At 50.4% G+C, this 15,002-nt stretch overlaps 1 protein-coding gene across 3 annotated transcripts in view; it reads left to right on the top strand.

Annotated features, from left to right (window-relative positions):
• Cgnl1 (cingulin like 1) overlaps positions 1 to 13,169 on the top strand; it is a 102,834-nt gene extending 89,665 nt beyond the window's left edge. For all 3 annotated transcript variants that reach the window (XM_090358327.1, XM_090358328.1, XM_090358329.1), the window contains exons 14-19: positions 4,578 to 4,667; positions 8,899 to 8,982; positions 9,636 to 9,760; positions 10,609 to 10,717; positions 10,987 to 11,150; positions 12,400 to 13,169. In XM_090358327.1, coding sequence (XP_090214453.1) covers positions 4,578 to 4,667; positions 8,899 to 8,982; positions 9,636 to 9,760; positions 10,609 to 10,717; positions 10,987 to 11,150; positions 12,400 to 12,538 — 711 coding nt within the window. In that variant the 3' untranslated portion in view covers positions 12,539 to 13,169. The remainder of the gene's footprint in view (positions 1 to 4,577; positions 4,668 to 8,898; positions 8,983 to 9,635; positions 9,761 to 10,608; positions 10,718 to 10,986; positions 11,151 to 12,399) is intronic.
• Positions 13,170 to 15,002: the final 1,833 nt, after the last annotated feature.

The raw sequence follows: 15,002 nt of genomic DNA, 5'->3' as shown, positions 1-15,002 counted from the left end.
CGAGGGAAATAGTGGAAGAGGAGCGGACCGGTGGAAGAAGGGAGAGGTGTAAGTAGAGGAATGAGTGGGAGGACAAAGCTGAGAGAGTAGGAGGGAGGAGATCGGGAAGACAGGTAAGCAAGGTGGAGAGAAGAGGAGGATGCAGAGAGATCCATGTGAGGAAAGGAGGGGAGTGAGATGAGGAAGAAAAAGAAATGGAGCCGACAAAGAGATACAAGTGATAGGGAGGGAGAGGAGGAGAGTGGAAAAAGCCATATGTGGTAGGGGAGAGCTACATGGGAAGAGGTGGCTGAATGGGAGGAAGAGGGGGATAAAAGAAGAATAGATGGAGGAGATGGGAGGAAGGGAGGAAAGGGATAAGAGGAGGAAATGGAGGAAACAAAAGGGGACTAGAGAGGGAAAGATAGGAAAGAAGTATGGATAGATAGGGAAAGGGGGAATAAGGAAGAGTGCAAGGAGAGGATGACAGGAGAAATGGGAGAGAACTTTTGGGTAATCTCATGTGGTTATTGTATCCGACTTTGTCACCTGGTATTGCTTATTTGAAATGGGGAAGGGGGAAAACAAGATGATTGGGAGGGGGTGGGGGAGAAAAAGGGGAACAAAACATGAGAAAGGGTATCCAGCTTTGAGAAGGAATGCATCCACCACCTGCTGAATGTAACTGTAACCCCTCTAAATGTTTCCCTGACAATAAAATACACTTTAAAAAATAAGGGGAGAAGGGAGGGGAGGGAAAAAGATGGAGTTCAAAGGGAGTAAGTGGAAGAGGTGACAGGAGAAAAGGGGGGAAAGAGTAGAAGGAAGGAGGGAAGTATGGAGGAATGTCTCTCCTTCCTCCCAAAGAGGAGGAGGAGAGATGAAGAGAAAACTAAGGGAAATGGAAGAGGGGGAAAGGGAGGAGAGGAGTGAGTAGATAGAGTAGAGGAAAAGGGCATAAGGGAGGGAAGAAGGAAAGAGGGATGAAAGGACAATGAGAAGTAGAGACAGTGAAGGAGAAGGGGAAAGAGGGGAGTAGAAAGCAAAGAGAGAAAAAGGGTAGGCAGGGAGAAGAGAGGGAAATGGAGGAGAGAGACACAAGGGGGTAGAGGAGAAGATGAGAGGAACAGAGGAGGGGAAGAGTAGAAAAAGAAGGCTAGAGGGAGTGGATATAGAACAGGAGAGAGGGAGGGGAGAGAGAGGTAAGGGTAGAATATGGAAAGATGAGAGGAGCAATAGGAAGAGAGAAGGCAGATAGGAAATGAGTGGGAACTTGGGGGATAAAGAAGTGGAAAGGAGAGAGAAGGAAGAGAAAGGGAGTAGATGGGTGGAAAAATAGGGGGAGAAAAGTGGGAGGAGAGAAAAGGGATGAAAGAAGCAGAGGAGGGAGGAGGAGATAAGGGAAGGAGAATGAGGAAAGAGAAAGTGAGGAGAAAGGGGAGGACCCAAGGCCTAGAGGGAGGGAAGGAGAAGACAGTAAAGAGGATAGAAGGGGGAGGGGGGACAATACAGAGAGAAGGGAAGAGTTGGAGGATAGAGTGGGCAAAGAGATTAGGAAGACAGGTGAAAAAGGGAGTAGATGGGAGAGGTTAGAAAAAGGGGAGCGGGGGAGGGAGATAGACAAGGACAGAGAGAAGGGAGGAGGAGGAGGATTCAGAGTGAGGGGGAGGGAAGAGAAGAGGGAGATGTAGAGTGGTAGAGGAGAGAATGAAATGCTGGGTGGAGAGTGGCAGAAAGAGATGGACGAAGGAAAGGTGGAAGGAAGAGGAAGATAAAGAGAAAAGATGGAAGTAGGAGAGTGGGGAAGTGAGAAAGAAGATAGTGAAAAGCAAAGATGGGTGGAGGTAAGAAGAAAAGGGAGAGGGAGAAGATAGGGGTAGAAAGGAAGAAGGATGGGAAGAAAAGGAAATGGGAGGACACAGAGGAGGGATGGAAGAGAGACAGGAAAGACTGTGCAGGAGGCTCCGTGTTCCCCAGGGCTGTGGACAAGCCTGGGTGGGGGAGAGCGAGTCCTGTTGTGGTTGCTTTTGAGACCCAGTCCCCACCGCTCCCCTAACTCTGGCCAAGCCTCCCTGCCTGAGCCAGGTGTGGGAGCACAGAGAGGGGAGAGGAGGACCACGGAGAAGAGAAGAAGGGATAAGAGCAAGAACAAGAGTGGAAGAAGACAGAAGGGAAGGATGAGGAAGAAAGAAGTGAGTGGAGGAGAGGGGAAATAGGGAGAAAGGAGGAGAGGAATATGGGAGAGGCAGAGTGGTGGGGGGAGAGGATTAGAGGAAGGTGAGGGAAGGAGTGGTGAGATGAGATGGAGGTGAGATAAGATGGTAGATGAGGGAGGTCAGTAGCAGGAGCAGAGACAGGAAGCAGGAAGAGATGGGCAGGAAAGCAGTTAAAGGCAGAGGGGTGGGCTACAAGGCTCACCTCAGCCTCACGGTCTTCCTTCTTCAGCACTTCCATGAGCAGCCAGCACTTGCCCAGCAGGGCGGTTTCTGCCACTGAAGATTTTATTATAGCTTGATTACTTTTTTTTTGGTAACTGCCTCTATTTTGTCAGTGTTTTAGTTTTACAGGGCAAGCTAATGCAGTTTCCATGCAGTAGCACTTGACCAACCCTTCGAGGCTCAGACATGAAAGATCAAGCCAGAACCTGCATAGCAAATGCTATTGAGTTCTTGGAGGCAGATAAAAAGCTCCACTAAGGGACTGGGAGTTGGCCTAGTAATACAGTGCTTGCCTAGCATGCACAAAAACTGGGGCTTGATTCCTTGGTACCACATACATAAAAAAAAAGTTAGAAGTGGTGGTGTGGCTCAAATAGTAGGGCTCTAGCCTTGAGAAAGCCCAAGGACAGCACTCAGGCCCTGAGCTCAACCCAGGACTGGCAAAAAAAGCTCCACTAAGAACTGATTTTAGGGCTGGTGGGTATGGCTCACCCTATATTCCCAGATACAGGGGATGGCGGTCAAAGGCCAGCCCAGGCAAAAAGTTAGTACAGTCCCCACCAGAACACGGGGATGAGACGTAATGGCACTTACCTGTACTCCCAGCTGTGAGAGGTGAACAGCATTAGATCCGGAAGTAGAACACCTGCCTGGCAGTTCAAGCGTCCCGAATACAAATCCCAGTACCCCCAAATTATTTTGCCAGTTCTGGGCTTGAGCTCAGGGCCTGAGCACTGTCCTTGGACTTTCTCAAGGCTAGAGCTCTACCACTTGAGCCTCAGCACCACTTCTGGCTTTTTTCTATGTACGTGGTACCAAAGAATGGAACCTGGGTCTTCATGCATGCTAGGCAAGCATTCTACCACTACGCCAAACTCCCGGCTGTGTGTGTGTGTGTGTGTGTGTGTGTGTGTGTGTGTGTGTAATTTTTTTTTAAGCTGGAATCAGATTAGAGTATTTCCCTCTTAATTCTAAGGGAGTGGGTCCTGAGGCTTGAACTCAAGACACTGTTTCTGAGCTATTTTGCTCATGGTTAGTGTTCTACTACTTGAGCCACAGCACCACTTTGCTTTTCTGATAGTTAACTGTAAATAAGAGTCTCATAGACTTTCCTGTAAGGGATGGCTTTGAACCTTGATTCTCAGATCTCAGCCTCCTCAGTAGCTAGGATTACAGACATGAGCTTGTACAAGGTTTTAACTGTTCCTCCCCCCCTAGCTACAAAGTGGCAGGTTCTCTGGGCCCTGCCACCACAGTGATTAATAACAGCCATTAACAGATTACTTGTGCTCACTTTGGGGTCCTCCATGGGAGGACATACTGCATAGAGTGGCAGCTCTAGTGCCTCGGTGATTTCTTATTGCCCTGTGTGAGGTTTGTGTCCCCTTTGCTCCCCAACAGGTAGGTTCTTTGGGAAGGACCCAGATTTGTACTCAAGTTTTCTGGGTCTTTCTGCTGGGAGTGGGGAATCACTCACCTGAGTTGTGAAACTCTCATTTGGCGTTTCCCTTGTCAGTCGACTTGGGCAGCTTGTGAGAGTTTGATAAATATGCTAGACACAGGCATGTTTACACTCCACAGCCCCAGAGATCTTTTTCATATACAAATCTGTTTTTTTTTTTTTTTTTGAGGGGGACTAGGGGGTAGTACTAAGATTTGAACTCAAGGCTACTCTCTACTACTTGAGTCCACACCACCCATCCATTTTGCTTTATTTCTCAGATTGGGTCTTACGCTTTTAGCCTGGGCAAGCCTCCACTGCAAGCCTCCTGAGTAGCTGCAATTACAGCCTTTGATATAGGGTATTATTTGCTCAAGTTGGCCTCAAACTATGATCTTACCTCTGAGGCCTTCTGATTAATCAATGTGAGCCCTTGTGCCAGGCTTGAAATGGCATGTTTTCACTTAACACTCAACGACATTAATCAGGAGCTGGGCAGGAAAACATTTTTCATAGGCGATTGAGGGGATCACTGGTTTGGGGTATCCTGGGAGACAGGCAGGGGAAGAAGTCTGCACCTCTATCAGCTAGAGGGAGGGAGAGAGGCGGCCAGCAGGAAGCCCTAAGAGAAATGAGCCTGGGCTATCCCAGCACTCACTTTCTCATGGGGCTTCCTTCCACGGGGCCCACACAGTGACCATGTGTGCCTTGCTACTCAGGACAAGGTGTCCCAGCTGGAGGTGGAACTGGAAGAGGAAAGAAACAACTCAGATCTGCTGTCAGACAGGATTGCTCGGAGCAGGGAACAGGTACTAGGGGAACACTGAGCTGGGACTGTATGGAAGAGGATGGGGGGCGGGGAATGAGGGTGGCAGGGGGATGGGTATCAAGCCAAGGACCTGGTTACAGTGAGCTGATGACCCACCATATATGCTTTGCTGTGAGCCAGGAGCAGCAAAAGCTGCTGGGGAAATCCCCAGCATACTCATGGGTACACATCAGCAGCCATTAGGCAGAGTCCCTAGAGCTTTGCTTGCCCAATTGTTTGTTCACCAAGTGGGAACAGATACAACAGAAAGTCACCTCTGGCATGACCCTTTCCTTTAGGAACTTTTACCAGCTTTTAGGATGTCTGTCTTATTCACTGCCTTGTTACACACAGCTTTGACCAAATAGGGTCAAAATAAGTAAAATAATAAACTGTCCAATAAGTACCAGTGGTGGTTCATGCCTATAATCCCAGCTACTCAGGAGGCTGAGATAGGAGAATCAATGTTTGAAGTCAGCCCAAGCCAACAGATCCAAGACACTCTTACCTCCAGTGAATCAGCAAAAAGTCAGAAGAGGTGTGGCTCAAAAGAGCACAAAGCCCTGAATTTAAGCTCCAGTACCACACAGTACTAAATAATTCCCACATAAGCATAACACAGCTTAGCTGTTGATCATCTTGTGTAATTGTTAATCCACTCTGCCTCTGCTGTTCATTTTGTGAAAATCTGCCTCTCCACAAAAGCATGTGGTGCCCCAAAGAGTAAGGTAAAATGATCTTAACTGAATTGTTAAAGAAGAGAAGTTTACTTTTGCTGAAAGATGGCCTGTCTTTAGCAGAAGTCGGGTGGCTTCCCAGGGAAATGAGTCAAGTAATCTGCCAGAGCATAGTGCTGCACAGCTTAGCAAGTCTTCCTTAAGAATGTTTTGGGGAGCCACATGCCTGCAGTTACCCAGGGCCAATACCCAGGGCCAACCGCACGTGCACCTCCCAAGTACTCACTGTGCAGTAACTGTTCAGGTGAATGCATCCTGCAGTCGTCCACCTCCCCCCAAGTTGTTTAAGCTCTTGACTGCAATTAAAACTGGCTATGAGTCCCTGCCAGCTTGGCTCCATAGTCACCTTACCACAGGACCATTCCAGGATCTGCGAAGCATTTGTAATGACAGAAGTGACCGTGACTTTGTCTGCCAAAACCTTTCCTGTGATCAGCTCATCAGCATACAGGCAGTTCTAACATGACTCCCAGTCTTGTGCTTCACAAGACTCAAACACTGCTACAACAGAATAGGTGGGATCCATTACACCACTGCCCAGGGACTCCACAATGACTTTGGTCTCTCTAATTCTTATTGCTCACACTAGGCTGTGAACTAAGTCCACATGCTTACTCAGCTGATGTTGCTCTGTTCTACCACATGAGCCACTCCAACCCAGCTTTTTGCTCATTATTTAAAAACTAGAATCTATTTTTGGGGGGGGGGTGTTTTGAACCATAATCCTCTTGTTCTTAGCCCCTGAGTAGCTAGGATTACAGGTGTGAGCCCCCCCGCCTTCTTTTTCCTCTGCAATGAGCACTCAGACAGGAGTACTAGCGCTATCTATCCTGTGGTCACGACTGATAGGTGAATTCATCTCAGCCCTGACTATAGATTTTTCAACCAACTTTGTAGCCGTGTAATCCTGAGAGGTCATTTTCCTTTCCACCCTCTGAAATTCATGGTGGTGATCTAAACGCTCATGTGACATTCTTGGGCAGCATAAGGAGGTCTACTTCCCCAGACATGGGGCCCCAGTTTGGTGCCATCCTCCTCCCTGGTACCTTTGGGCAGGCCCTGTGATGCTGTTGTGGAGTTAGAGGTGAATGAGCACTTGAGTCTTCCTGGCTTTCTTTTTGAGTCCAGAGCACAGAAGAGTGAGGTTCACCTGGGCAGATTTTTCAGTAAATGTGCAGGCAGGCCCCTAGGGGGTGCCAGTGCACCGTGAAGTCCCTAGGAGCAGCTATCCATTGGAGACATGGCTCATCTGGGGCCAGCGCCCAGGCAGCCTGGGTTCTTTTCTCCTCATTTTCATGGTGATCCCAGTGTGGGACCTGCAGCTTTTTTTTTTTGGCCAGTCCTGGGGCTTGAACTCGAGACCTGAGCACTGCCCTTGGGTTTTCTCAAGGCTAGCACTCTACCACTAGAGCCACAGCACCACTTCTGGATTTTTCTATGTATGTGGTACCGAGGTATCAAACCCAGGCCTTTGTGCATGCTAGGCAAGCACTCTACCACTATGCCAAACTCCCGGCCCCAGATCCATCATTCTGTCTACACATAGTCTGTAATTCTCCCACCTATCAGCAGGCTTGGCGCATCCTATGCTGTCTCCTTCCACATCTCATAGTCAGCCACTGGGTCCCTGCTGCAGTTTGAGAGCTGCCCCACTTCCTGTTCAGGTTTGCCTAGGGACGAGGAGAGGTCACACACAGGTGAAAGGAGAACAGGGGAAAGTGGAGGAGCTGGGCCTCTCTACCACCAAAAGGTACAGGATGTCCTTGCCCCAGGGTGGACTGTGCCCAGTCCCCTGGGAGCCACGAGTTCCAAGTGGCTCTGTGAGGGTGCATTCGTTAGCCCGTGCCCTGAGGTGTTACAGAAATGCATCCAGAACTCCCTGCCACATGTGATCTGGGAAGCAGGAGCAGGGCTGGAAGGCTCCACTCCCCTACCTGCTCAGCTGCACTCTGCTCTGCACAGCAGCCATCCTTCTCTGCAAGGACACCGATGCCCTCCCAGACCCTGGATGCAGTGTCTGTCCATCCTTAGGGAATAAATTATGGTCATCCAAAGGTCACAGAACTCATTTCTGCCTCTTCATGCCTCTTTATGCTTCAGGTTTAGGTCCATATTTGCAGCCTCTTCATTGGGCCAGAGTAGGAAATAGGCAGTAAACTGGCCAGGTCTGAGTACTACTAGTCCAGTTGTCTCTAGTTACTAGTGTGCATGTGTGTGCGTGCGCGCGCGTGCTCAGTTGGACTTGAACTCAAGGCCTTAGGGTACGTTTTCACCCAAGGCTGGCACGCTAGCACTTAAGTCACAATACTCTATTACTTCTTTCTGGTTAATTGGCAGTTAAAAGAGTCTTACAGACTTTCCTGCCCTGGTTGCCTTTGAACCTTGGTCCTCAAACCTCATCCTCCTGAGTAGCTAAGATTACAGGTGTGAGCCACTGTCATCTGGCTCTAATTATATTTACTACCTCCATTGGCCTCCGTTTTTAATTTCTCACTGGTAGTCTTCTGGGAGGGTCAGAAATCCACTAGTCCAAGCTTTTCTTTCTTTTGTACCATCACTCTCAGGCGTTGAGGTGGCACGGGCTTCATCCTGCTGCCCTCTGCTGGACAGATCTGGACACAGGTTGGGGCCTGTGCTCTGACCCTTATTTCACTCCAGGAAGTTCTCAGGAAATGGGAAGAAGGGAAACTCCCCATCAGAGCCTGGAGACATTTCAGGAGTGGGAAAAAAAAAGTAGCAAAGGCATAGAAATGGTCACAAGAAGTCCTTCCTGAAGTAGAGCCGGGAGCCCCAAGGTACCCCCTTATATCTCTTCCAGTTCTGCAGGTCGCTGCCAGTTGCCTGCAGCTGTGACTGTAGAGCATGAAGGCCCCAGGGCCTCTGAACACTTGAGGCCCTTAGTCCACTTATAAACTATCCCTCAAGCCATAAAGTCTACAGCAGGTGGAAGAATTGCCAGCTTCTTCAGGCTATTTTGGAGTGTTATAAGAGAGTGAGAGGGGCCTTCAGCACATTTTTTGGGGTCAAGTGGGTGGTTTACAGCAGCATCTTGCTGTTCTAACAACCAACAATCTGATGTCAGAGCACTTTCAGGGACTGGCAGGGTGGGATTAGTTTCTGGTGGTCGGAAGCCAGGCAGTTTTCGTCAGTCTGGTAAGGGCTAGTCTTCCTCTGACTCCTGTGAGAAGGATGCAGAGAGCCCCAGCCTCTCTCCTAGGACTTTAATTGGAATCAAGGGTTTCTTCAGCAGTGGCCAAGTTCTCAGGAGATGAGGGCAGGGTTCGGGAGACTGGCAAGTATTTGTAGAGCCATCTTTGCAATCACAGAGAAGCCAAGAACATTGAAGAAACAAATCATGCCCAAGAGACATGAGACAGCAGTGCCTCTGGGTCCACCTCCTTGAGGAAGGGTGGGCTAGGTCATTAGAATTCACGATCCACAAGGAATTGTGCCCCCAGTTTCCCCAACCTCTGGCTCCTTGCTTTGTTGCTGCAGATGGAGCAGATGAGGAGTGAGCTGTTGCAGGAGCGAGCTGTGAGGCAAGACCTGGAGTGTGACAAGATATCCCTAGAGAGACAGGTAAGGGTGGCTAGCCCCTTGGGTGCTTGTTGCCTGAACCCTGGCTTTGGGTTAGGACATTGGAGGACTGCATTCTGGTGTACAGGGAAATACCACATCCTCAAACACACGAAGGACTGATTGGGAACCAGGTGCTGGTGTCTCACACCTGTCACCCTAGCCACTCAGGAGGCTGACATCTGCAGATCCACGTTTGAAGCCAGCCCAGGAGACTCATTTCCCTAACAGCACATATCTGGAAGGGGAGGTGTGGTTCACGTGGCAGGACACAATAGCTTATGGGCCTGAGTTCAAGCCCTGGTAGTGGTGCACATAAGCACCTACACCAAAAGTAGTCATCACTGAATAGAATGGATGACAGAGCCTCCTGGCTCCCTGAAGGTTATCAAAGGACACACACACCCCTAGAAACTTCATTTGTGCTCATAAGGGAACACATTAGAACTTCCTTTGTCCTACAAAGGCTAAGTCAAAGAATATTCCCGAACACCTCCTGTATCTGCCCCAGTGTACAAGCGCTCAGCATCCGGATGAGCACAGCAGCCTAGCACTGGCACTCACCTCTGCTGCTATCCTGGATTGGTCTCTGCTCTGCCCAGAGAGCATGGCAGATGCCCCCCTTACCGTCTCCCCCCCCCCCCATCTAATTCTAGAACAAGGACCTCAAGAGCCGGATCATCCACCTGGAAGGTTCCTACAGGTCCAGTAAAGAGGGGCTGGTGGCACAGATGGAGGCAAGGGTCACCGAGCTAGAGGACCGTCTGGAGAGTGAGGAGCGGTGAGCCCAGCCCCGGGGGCAGTTCTGGGCATGTGAGAGCACACACACATACACAGGATATCGCTTCCCATCCTCATAAACCCTTGTGGGAGGCACAGCAAGTACAACCTTGCTATTAAGGTTCCTTTTTACACATGAGCAAACTGAGACCCTCAAGGGAAGTGTCTTGAGTAAGACCCTGGCTGAATATTGATTGTGTTGCTAGATCAAAGTAAGTCCACTAGGCTCGGAGTGTTGCTTAGTGGTAGAGTTCTTACTTAACATGCATGAAGTCCTGGATTCAATTCCTCAAGTGGAGCTGTGGTTAGCAAAAGAAGCTCAGAGACAGTGCCCAGGCTCTGAGTTCAAGTCCCAGGATTGGCCACAAAATTAGTCCACTAGTCTTGTTCCTTTCTTCCTCTACCTTAGAGCAGGCTGTCTGCACACTGCCTCTGCTGGGGGCCAGGGGCCCTGGCCCTCCTGTCCGGCTAGACTGTGTTATCCCCCAGTGGATAGAAAGAATACGGTATCAGATGACCACATTCCTTCCCCAGCCCCACAATTCTGAGCTCACAAACTGTATGGTCAGAAGACCAGCATGGATGTAGCCAGCTGTAGTCCTTCCCCTCCTTCCTAAAGGGTACAGCAGGAGTGCATACAAACACACGTCCAGGAGGACTGGTAGGGGACTGGGCTGGTTCAGCCTGGACTAGACCCAACACGTTAACACTATGATTCTTTACCTTACATGGGACATTTTCAGCCTCGTGGCGTCCCTCGGTGCATGCCCCTGCAGCCTCGGCAGCCCCGCTTCTTCGCCTGTCCACTGCGTGTTCTCTCTCTCTCTCACCCTGAACTTCTCTCCCCAGGGACCGGGCCAGCCTTCAGCTCAGCAATCGAAGACTGGAACGGAAAGTGAAGGAGCTGGTGATGCAGGTGGATGATGAGCACCTATCGCTGACTGACCAGAAGGACCAGGTGAGGGGAGTGAGACTGCAGCAAGGCAGGTCCAGCTTATCCATACAGTGAAGTGGGGATGGCCCCTTCCTCCTTTCCACTCGCCCACCTACATGGCAGCATGGGAAGTAGGGGTTTTAGCAAACCTCAGCCCCCAACCTTGGCTTTCCAAAAGGATGCGCTCATCGATTGCCAGGGGAGCAGCAGTCCAAGCCTGCAGCACGCCCTCTCCCCATGGTGCCCTGGCGAGGCCTTCCACCATCACCCAACCTGCCCTCTCCCCACTGCAGCTGAGCTTGCGCTTGAAAGCTATGAAGCGCCAGGTGGAGGAAGCTGAGGAGGAGATCGACAGACTGGAAAGTTCTAAGAAGAAGCTGCAGCGGGAGCTGGAGGAGCAGCTGGACGTGAATGAGCACCTGCAGGGGCAGCTCAATTCCATGAAGAAGGACCTGAGGTGGGTGACGGCGGTGGTGGCCCACGGTGGCCAGACCCTTCCCCTCCCCCCTGATATCTGAGAGGGACTGTCTCCAGAACATTCTTTTTTTTACTCCTGTATTTTATTATTATTATTATTTTTGGTCAGTCATGCGGCTTGGACTCTGGGCCTGGGCACTGTCCCTGAGCAATTCAGCTCAAGGCTACTACCCTACCCCTTGAGCCACACTTGCTGGCTTTGAACCTCAGTCCTCAACCTCCTGAATAGCTAGGATTACAGGCATGAGCCACCACACGCAGCTTACTCCTGTTTCTTATTGCTGCCACCACCTCCCAGAGATGAAAAGTGGTTGTGGTTCCATCTCCATCGGGTCTCCTCAGAGCTCCCGTGTCACCTGGGCAATAATAACTTGCTGACTACGTGGGTGAATGGAGGCTCGTCCCATTATTATATGGCGGGTTGAGCAGTTCCTAGACAACAGTCTACTTGCATTTAACTGATGGAGTCAAGTTTTGATTTTGATCACTGTGAGAACTAAACTATTCCAGGACTCCGGGGAGAAGAGCCTCTCTGCTGCTCTGCAGAAGCCCCATGAGTCAGGTCAGAGGGACTGAGGCGTGGGGGAGATGAGCTTCATGCTCCTCCTACACCTGACCCTTTCTTGGAGACTGGCTGTCTGGGCCATTCTCCTGAGTGGACAGAAGGCTGTGGCTCACTAAGAACCTTATCCTGACTCCACGGCCAGCAGTAGGGTGTAAATACACCAAAAGCCTCGGCAATCAGAATAGGTAAGACATAATCCATGGCCCCCCAACCCCTGTTCCCTAATGGCAGTTTCCACCCAAGAGGGAGGAAGACTGTTAAATAGGGCTAAAAAGTGTCACATAAAACAGATCGCTAACAACGTGTGTCCCATCATGATGTTTCTTGTTCCATAATGCCCTGAGTGCCCACGCCCGTGACAAGAGCCAAGGCTGGGCCATGTCTGTTATACAGCAGTAGTGTGTCCCCACTCTCCTCCACAAATACTGCGCACACCGCTTACCTCAAAATAAATAATCCTAAATACTAGTACTGTGCCAGGCCACATTTGAGTTTAGACGAAAGGAAAATTCATTAATACCAATCCTAGCCCAGCTCGTCCACCTCAAAGGCCTGGTGCTGAGAAGCGGCTTGTTTGGCATCTAGAAACCACTGATTGGGTGTAGACCCGTGCTTCTGAGTATGGAATGGAAGAAATGACCCCAAAACTCTCCTCCCACTGCAGGCTGAAGAAGCTACCTAGCAAAGTGCTGGATGACATGGATGATGATGAGGATGACCTGAGTACGGACGGGGGGAGCCTCTATGAGGCGCCACTGAGCTACACCTTTCCCAGGGACAGCACCATCATCAGCCAGATCTGAGTCTGCTTGGGGGTGGCTTCTAACAAGACGCTGCAGCCGCCCAAAGCAAGAGGCCACTAAGGGAACATGTGTAGCCGGGAGCCATGGCCACCGTGATGGCCACCGCGGCTTTTTCAGAATAGAATTTGCTAAGACCAAGCGCCTACTAGGCCCAGCAGTCTGCCATGAATCCTTGGCAGCATCTCTCCCTCTCCTGCCCCCTCCCCCCTCCTCTGCAAAGTGAGGGGAGGACCACGATGCGAGTGGTGAGGGGCAGGCAGGCAGGGGTGGACGAGCTGGCCATCTTTTTAAAAGCAGACCTCACAGACCATTGCTGGTGTGTGGAATGTTCCAGAGCTTTAGTAGTGGGGCTTCTCAAGTTCACACATCAATAGGAAACTACTAGATCGTAAGTATTACACACAGGCAGAGGAGAGGGGAGAACATAAAGAGCATTTAGGAAGTAGGAGCTGGAAAGCAGCAGCTGTCCTAGTGACAGCTGGACATGGTAGGTGAGATGGCCTGAGGAATGCCTGCCTGTGGGCTGGAGTTAGACTTTCTGAACCATGCTGAGGACCAGTCCCCGCACTCAGTGCCACACAGGGGAGAAAGGGAGGCTTGGAGGTAACTTACAAGGATCTTAACATGGTCTTCCTCCCTCCTCCCATGGAGGGCCTTTACACTCTGCTCTTAGGGCTGGGATCGGGGGGCAGCAGGTGTGCATGTGCATGTGCGTATGTATGTGGGCATGTCACTGGTGTAAGAAAGAAGACAGGATGTTCTTGAAAGCTGAGGGAATGTGAAGAAAAGGTGAACTCAGATTGATGTCCTGGAGGAAGGAAATTGGGCGGCGGGTGTTGTAAATTGGAAGGCTCCTTCCAACTTCAGAAGATGACAGGGTATGAGAGAGGCCAGGGGAAAGGTGTGATGGCACAGCAGGGTTATGGGGATGTGGGAGGGTGCTGGTGTGCCCGTTCCCGAACAGTCTGAGCGTGCTCATGGGTACTGCGGGGATCATGATGATGAGGTTCAGCCCATTCCCTAGCCTCCTTGGGAGGCAGGGCCTCAGGCACAGCTGCCATGAGTTCACATCTCCCAGATCAGAGAGCTCACGCAACTAACATCCAGCCTAGCTGAAGGCTGAGATCTGCTCCCCGAGACCTGGGGCCTTGCCACATCCGACAGGCCCCCTGTCACCTGTGGGGGTGCCCTGGCCTCTGCTTATTTGCTGAGGATGGAGACCTCACTCTTCAGCCATTCTCACTCTTAAGTCTACATCAGGCACTAAGGGGATGTCACACACAGTCTCTGCCACTGAACAGGACAGGACAAGCATCCCCATCCTGGAGCTGTCAGGAGATGAGCCCCTCTGTACTCATCCTAGGAGCCCTCTGCCCTCACAGGGAAGGGGAGCCAGCGAGGCTTTGGCCCTCAGACCACTCATTTCGCAGCTAAAGCTGAGCTGACACACAACACCTGCAAGTCCCTGATCCCTGCAAGGAAGCCCATCCCCCCTCCTGCTCACTTCTACTGGGAACTCCACAGAAGCCAGCATTGAGGAACACTGACTTGCTTTGTTACCCCCAGAAGAGATGGCTGAAAATGTCAATGACTGTGCCCTCTAGGCTGCAGTAAACTCACACAGCAGGAGCACAGCCCAGCAGGATTGACGGTGATGACCTCAGATTCCAGCTGCTCTCTTCCTTTGGGCCCTTGAAGGGTTCTGCATAAGACCCATGTCCTTCCCAGGTTCAACATACTAGCTTCTCACTTTATTATATATCTCCATACTTTTTTCTGTTTATTGCTTTAAGAAGTAACCTCGCTCAAGTATATTTTCTTTAGTTAGCTTTAAAAAAATGTTTTATGTAAAAAGCTAATATGGCTAAATGCAGTGCTGAGGAGACAATCACTGTCTTATCTTACCCTGTAATTGTTTCATTCGTTTGGTTGGGTTCTGCATCTGGGTATGGTTAGGTGGCTTTGCAGGTCACCGAGAGAAGAAACCCTTTCTGTGGCCCGCTCTGTGCAAGTTTCTGGATGAAGCAAGAATTTTCCCTCAATAAACAGTGGCACCAGATGGTCAGTCTCCACTCATCCATTATTTTCTCTCCACTGTTCTGTTATCTTGGTCCCTAGGGGTTGCCCTTTAAACTATCCCCCACTCCACGAAAAGAAACTGGATGCCGGTGGCTCATGCCTAGAATCTTAGCTACTCAGGAGGCAGAGATCTGAGGATCATGGTTCATCCTAGGTAGGGACTCTTCAGTTACCAAAAAAGCCAACGTGGGGGTGTGAGCTGTGGCTCAAGTGCTGGCCTTGAGCAAAAGAAGGTCAGAAACAGCATCCAGGCCCTGCATTCAAGCCCCAGGACAGGCAGATAAATAATAAATAACCCAAAGGTAAGACTGGAACTTTCCAGAGAACAGACACTGGTGACACTGAAGAAGGTAGGGCAGCCAGTGTTAGATGCTGAGAAACAGAC

Source organism: Megascapheus bottae, chromosome 25 (genome assembly GCF_031878675.1).
Source record: "Megascapheus bottae isolate mThoBot1 chromosome 25, mThoBot2.hap1, whole genome shotgun sequence".
Taxonomy (NCBI): domain Eukaryota; kingdom Metazoa; phylum Chordata; class Mammalia; order Rodentia; family Geomyidae; genus Megascapheus; species Megascapheus bottae.
This window is presented reverse-complemented; position numbering and strand designations above follow the sequence as displayed.